The 6,054-nt window shown below is 36.1% G+C and overlaps 1 protein-coding gene across 1 annotated transcript in view; it reads right to left on the minus strand.

Annotated features, from left to right (window-relative positions):
* LOC114481906 (forkhead box protein J1-B-like) overlaps nucleotides 1-2,103 on the minus strand; it is a 30,738-nt gene extending 28,635 nt beyond the window's left edge. The window contains exons 1-3 of the mRNA XM_028476972.1: nucleotides 1,978-2,103; nucleotides 597-1,136; nucleotides 25-479 (exon numbers count right to left, since the gene is read on the minus strand). Coding sequence (XP_028332773.1) covers nucleotides 25-479; nucleotides 597-1,136; nucleotides 1,978-1,995 — 1,013 coding nt within the window. The 5' untranslated portion in view covers nucleotides 1,996-2,103. The remainder of the gene's footprint in view (nucleotides 1-24; nucleotides 480-596; nucleotides 1,137-1,977) is intronic.
* Nucleotides 2,104-6,054: the final 3,951 nt, after the last annotated feature.

A 6,054-nucleotide genomic window follows, 5' to 3' on the forward strand; every position in this document is an offset into this window, starting at 1 on the left:
GTTCCGTTCGTGGTGGTGACACACAGGTCCATGTAGCCGTAGGACAGCTGCTGGTTCATCACGTCTCCCCACCACCTTCCCAGCTCTCCTATTGGTTCCTGCATCCCCTCCATCTCACATTCCAGGGACCTCAGAGCAGCGTTGAGGTCAGAATCTTCCAAGGTGCTACAATCACCACCGAGAACTTCCTCCAACGCTGCTGCCAGAATGTCTACCCTCATGGAGTCTGGTTTAGTGGACAACAGGGGCTTTTGTTCAGGAGTCACATCTTCATTAGCAGAAGTTCTTGCAGTGTCCTGATTGCCCTGAAAACCGTTGTTCCTCCTCAGCGTTCTGGTCCTGCCTTTGAAGATGCCGTTGACGAACATGTCTGCATACTCTGGGTCAATCTGCCAGAAACCTCCCTTGCTGGGCTCGTCTTTTTGTTTGGGGACCTTCCTGAAGCACTTGTTGCGGGACAAGGTTTGACGAATAGAGTTCTGTAACAAAGACACAATAAAACCAAGATTTATTACAAAGCCATTGAGCAAATATGAGTAAGTGATGAGAAATGAAGGGAGATGGATACTCAAATAATAAAAGTGGGTGTCACTTACCTTCCAGCTGGGTTCTGCGTGTTTGTAGTAGCAGAAGTTCTCTGTTATCCACTTAAAGATGTCGGACACAGTGACTTTGGGCTGTTTGCTGGCCTGCATGGCCATGCAGATGAGAGAGGCGTGAGAACAAGGTGGTTTGACTTTGGGGTCAGTCTTGTAGACCACCTCCACCAGAGGGATGGGCTGCTCCTGGATGCGGGGATGGGGACCAACGGTGGAGTCGCTGCCGAGGTACTGAGCCATCCCGGGGGCTGCGGTGTCTCCCACGGCGAGGCTGGACGGAGAGTCGTTGCCAAGGCGTCTGAGGAAGAGCTGCTCCTGGGAGGAGGGACACCCGGGGCCACTGGGCCACTCCGGGTCTGAGCTGAGGATGGAGAAGTCCTGGAGCCAGTGGAGGCTGGTCAGGGTGTCATCAAGGGGGGCAGGTCCAGACCCTTGGACCTGATCCTCCAGGTACATCTCCAACCTGTCCACCTTAAACCTTTTGACTCGAGGCATTGGAAAGACCGGCATCCTGGTTTGAGACTGAAGATGCTCCAACTGGCATGGAAAATAAAAGATTGGAAAAATCAACACAAAATTAAAAAAAAATCCTACTTCCTGTTTAAACATCATAATAAATCACTTCCCTGTGGTCTAAATGACATATCTGTGCTGGGGTTTGACTCCTATTCAGCCTCAGAACAAACTTTAAAGTTCTGCTGCTGGTGTATAAATGTGTGAATGGGTTTGGTCCAGAATACATCAGTGAGATTTTAGTCAGATATAAACAGCTTTAATGTCCTGGAAACAAACAGATTCCACACATTAAAAAGATGAAGGTAAAACTAAATGAAACCTTGACCTGCATGGTCAAAGGTCAACAGAATACAATCAATAAATAAACATTAATATAATTTACACATCATCATTTGCCTCCATAGAATTTAAATGTCAGTATTTATATGTTTATTTATTCACATTTATATTGAATTAATGCTAAACATGAATCAATACTGTTTGTTTTTAATAAATTAAATTAGTAAAAGTTTCACAAAAAGGTTTCCACACTGTTGGAATGATATATTAAATAAAACAATTCTGACTAAATAGTAAATGTTAAAATGGATTAGATTTAAGTAGAGTTTTATAACAAAGTAGTTCCAAAGTGCTTTACAATATCAGCTCTCACACAGGATTAGAACTGAATATGTAACTACATTTTTAATCTTATTAAACAAACTGTATTTTTTTCTTTTTTTTACTTGATTCAGGAATTTATCTGAATAAATAACTATATTTACAATATTACAAATCCAGCAAAATTTACTAACTTGATTCAGGAATATCAGTGAACTAATCATTAAAGTTTACAATATTACTTCTAACGTTGGTGACAAACCTTGATCACTGCTGACATCTGCTGGTCAATGTTTACGGGCTGCTTTTAAAGATATTAGACCTCCTTTAGTCAGTCACTGTTGTAGATCCTGCTGCAAAACTCACACTGCGGTAGATTCTGATCAGCTTTCATCTTTTAGCCTGCGTTACCATGACTACCTGTAAACATTGGCTCAACTGCCACTAGTGGGAACTTTAAAAAATGCATGATTATGAGCAGGGCTCCTGTAGCACTACTTAATACCCTAATACTTTTGTTTTTAGCTTTAAAAAAGTAATTTTGGGGTTAAAAAATCTTGTATCTGTAGAAGTCAATGTGAGCATTAGTTACACTGAGCCAAACAGCGGTGCTTATGTTAAAATAACTACTTATTTATTATAATAAAGACAACTATAGCCCTCTTAAGACGTAGGGTAGTGTTTGATACATTTATAATGCATAATAATGGCTTCTAGAATACATAAAAACATGTTTTACATGGTAAACACTGCTTTCAGTCATATTGATTATTTTTCATTTTTTCACCTATTTAAAATAAGGACTAGAAGAAAAACATTTAGATACTTTTATTTTAAACGTAATCTTTAACATTTTAAAAAGAGGTCAACAAAGCTATGGAAATAAACTAAAAAAGCTCAATTAAAAAAAAAAACAACTGTTGAATGTACAAATATAGACATTAAATAAATGCCTAATCAAAGAAAATGTGCAACATATTTTATAAATAATAAATCAGTGCACACCTGTGGAAGAACTGACATCTCTGACATGAAACCAACAGCAGGGTATCATTAAGAAAATATTATGGGTACAATTATTTTGGCATTTATTTCTCCTCATTTATAATGAAATTATTTTCTAAAAAAATAAAAGAAGAAAAAGCACATGAAAAATAACTAATAGTGTTTTTACTGTTTAAAATGAATTACTGCTGCTGAATGTAGTTTATTTTATATCTGATAACGAGTTACATAAAGTTATGGCTGATAAATATCTCTGTGATTGTCTTTAATTAAACCAGATCAGACTTGATGATTTAATCATTAATTACTGAGAGCAGAACTAACAGGATATTTAGGTGTAATTATCACAATAATTACATTACTGTCTAATGGGACCAGCTTTGTTTGAACACATGAAATATAATTAACTTTATGTGTTTATTTCACACAACGTGTGACATGTTAGCTTTTATCCTACGTAAATTAGTGGCCATTTATGGTTTGATGACAGTAAGCCATGTATTTTTAACTTGGTCTCACCGGTGGTTAGCGTTGGCTCTTAGTCCAGTCTGATGTGTCGGTGGGTTAGCTTAGCTTAGTTAGCTTTTCCAGCGTGCATCTGTCTCTCTGGGTGGATCTGGCGGAGGATCTTGGACTGGTTCACTTTGTTGGATGTCTGGTCTTTAACCAAGCACCGGTACATCCACAGTGAAACATGAAACTGCTAATGTACACCGCTACTTTGGAGCAGTTCAAGCCGTTCATCTGCCTACATCCCCCAGAATGCCTTACGGTTCTGGGTCGCGGGTTGTTTCTGGGTTTTTTCTAACTGAGTTCCGTGAAACTATCAAACATTCTCTCACATATTTTCTTTTCGATGTATATCGTTATCGATTTATCGGCCAGGCTTATAATCCAGTATATCTGAACGCCTCTCCTAAGCAGAGGTTGAGACGGAGCACCAAGTGCAAACAATTAAACTTTCACTCAGCGCGATTCATGTTTCTGTGTCACATTATTGCAATAGCTATGCTGGACCCCTACACTGCACCATTATAGATCTGTACATTAAGATTTAAAGTGTACTAAAGATGTCACATATACAGATTTTCTCGCTACAATTATTGTCAGAGAATTAATTGCGATATTATGATCATCACGATTATTTTTGCTTTTTTTTACTGTATTTTCACACTATATATTGAATAATTAAAGTCACATGAACACTTCTTATAGGTCTTGAATATTCATTTATTTTCCTTTCTTTGATACTCTAATAACAAAATAATGTATCAACAATCGAAAATAAACAGAGTACAAGAAAAATGTAAATAATCCCATTTTTAAATCCCGGAATTTAAAAACAAATCATATCTGCTGTGAAAACTATTAACTACAGTATGTCTCCCACAAAGTATAAATCATATAAAGGATAAAGGAGCTGTCTATGAAAATATATAAATATTGAAAATAAATAATATATTATATAATAAATTAATATAAATGAAATATATAATTATATACTATCAGAAAGAAATATATAAGTTGCAGTTTAATAATAAATACATTTCCTCTACTTTTATTTGCCGTGTGCTACATCTTAAATTTGTACAGCTTTTCTTTCATTTATGAATGTATAAATATTTATCAATTTTTAATCACATCATTCATATCCTATGACTTGGTTCACATTAATATTTTGTTTCAGATGCAGTGAGGAAATGATGTCACTGGCTGGAAAACCAGGGGAATAAACTAGTAAGGCTGGACTGAACGATGGATGGATGGATGAACACTATTTTTGCTAAATATTTTCTTTGTGCAGTACCTCTGCCAACTGTAAATATTTTATTTTTCCATTTCCGATAGCCTACAGTACCTATAAGTTTGAAAGTGTCAGCATTTTGTGCCTTTTATAGCCCTAAACATCACTATTTCCTGATACGGCAGAGACGCTGCACAGTCTCACTCTGCTGTAAGGCAGGAGGAGGAGGAGCCAGGAGGAGGCCACACCCTCTCCCAAAAGCACATTGTTGCTCTGCCTCTGTTCTCATAGCGTGTTTTTATGTGTTTGCAGATGCTCAGTCAGTTCCCTAAGATTAAAACCATTTACCGTGCTATGCTAAATGCTATACGTACGTTCACAGTGCATTAGTGAATTGATACAGCGTGGCCGCTGCTACGTTCTCTAGTGGGCGGGATTATAACACTACAGTCAGGATGACAGCGCCAAAGACGATTAAGAAACTTTCTTTTGAGGAAAAACGACAGCTTTTAAAAGATGGAGACCAACACCTGAGCTACCAGACCTTCAGCAAAGGTAAGGTCAGAACATTGTTCATATTTTCTACAGTGAATGGTAGGATTGACTTTGTGGATGTTGTCATTTTCTCTGTGTTTCTGTGTTTCCAACACAAACAACAGATGTGCTGCCGTGTCATGAGATATATGTTGTTGGGAGAGTATGGAGGCTATATTAAATAGTTGTTTATGTTTCTTTAATGGTGTTTATTATGTTGATTTTGTTAGTTGGATAAATGCTTGTCCATGTGGATCTTATTGGGTTTTTTCTTTCTTATTATGAATTTTGTATTTTAATAAGCGCATTGAGATGACTTTGTTGTACATTGTGCTATACAAATAAAGTTGAATTGAATTGAATTAACGATTGCCAGCAGAAACATATGAAATTGTCATTGGTGTTGACATTGGTGGGCTCGATTTGCAACGCCCTGCCTACCCTACCCTAGTTCTCACGGCACGTCACTGTCAATAGCATAACATTTTAGTCATAAGTATTTAAATTAAAAAAGAATACTTGATGAGGCAAACCACCACTAGAGGGCACTTTAAATGTATATTTCTTTTTTATAGCAAAGATATAGTGTGCATTATATTTATCTTGTTTTTTTTTGTGCAATGCTTTCCTCTAATAATATCAATAATTTGTATTTTGAACCTGTTACTAAGATGTAAATTTAAACGCTGATGTTTTTGTATTTACAGAGATATTTGTAAAACAACCATTTAGTATTATTATTTTTGTGGTTTATTGCATTTTTTTCCAGTCAACATAGACATAAATCTACACATATTCAAAGTTTAAAATGTATTGTGTGAAAAATACTCAAAAAAAATATATTAATACATAAAACGTTTTTTATTCTTACTAAGGGCTTACTAATATATATAAACAAAGTTCACAAAAATTAATATTAAAAAAACAAATGAAAATACTAAATAAAATGTAAATTGAAGATTAAAAAAGAAACACAAACTTAAAACATATTTACATATATACATACACATGTGAATCCAAACATAGATATTCCACATAGATTGTAACGGTGGTGGC

This window comes from Gouania willdenowi, chromosome 19 (assembly GCF_900634775.1).
Source record: "Gouania willdenowi chromosome 19, fGouWil2.1, whole genome shotgun sequence".
Lineage (NCBI taxonomy): Eukaryota > Metazoa > Chordata > Actinopteri > Blenniiformes > Gobiesocidae > Gouania > Gouania willdenowi.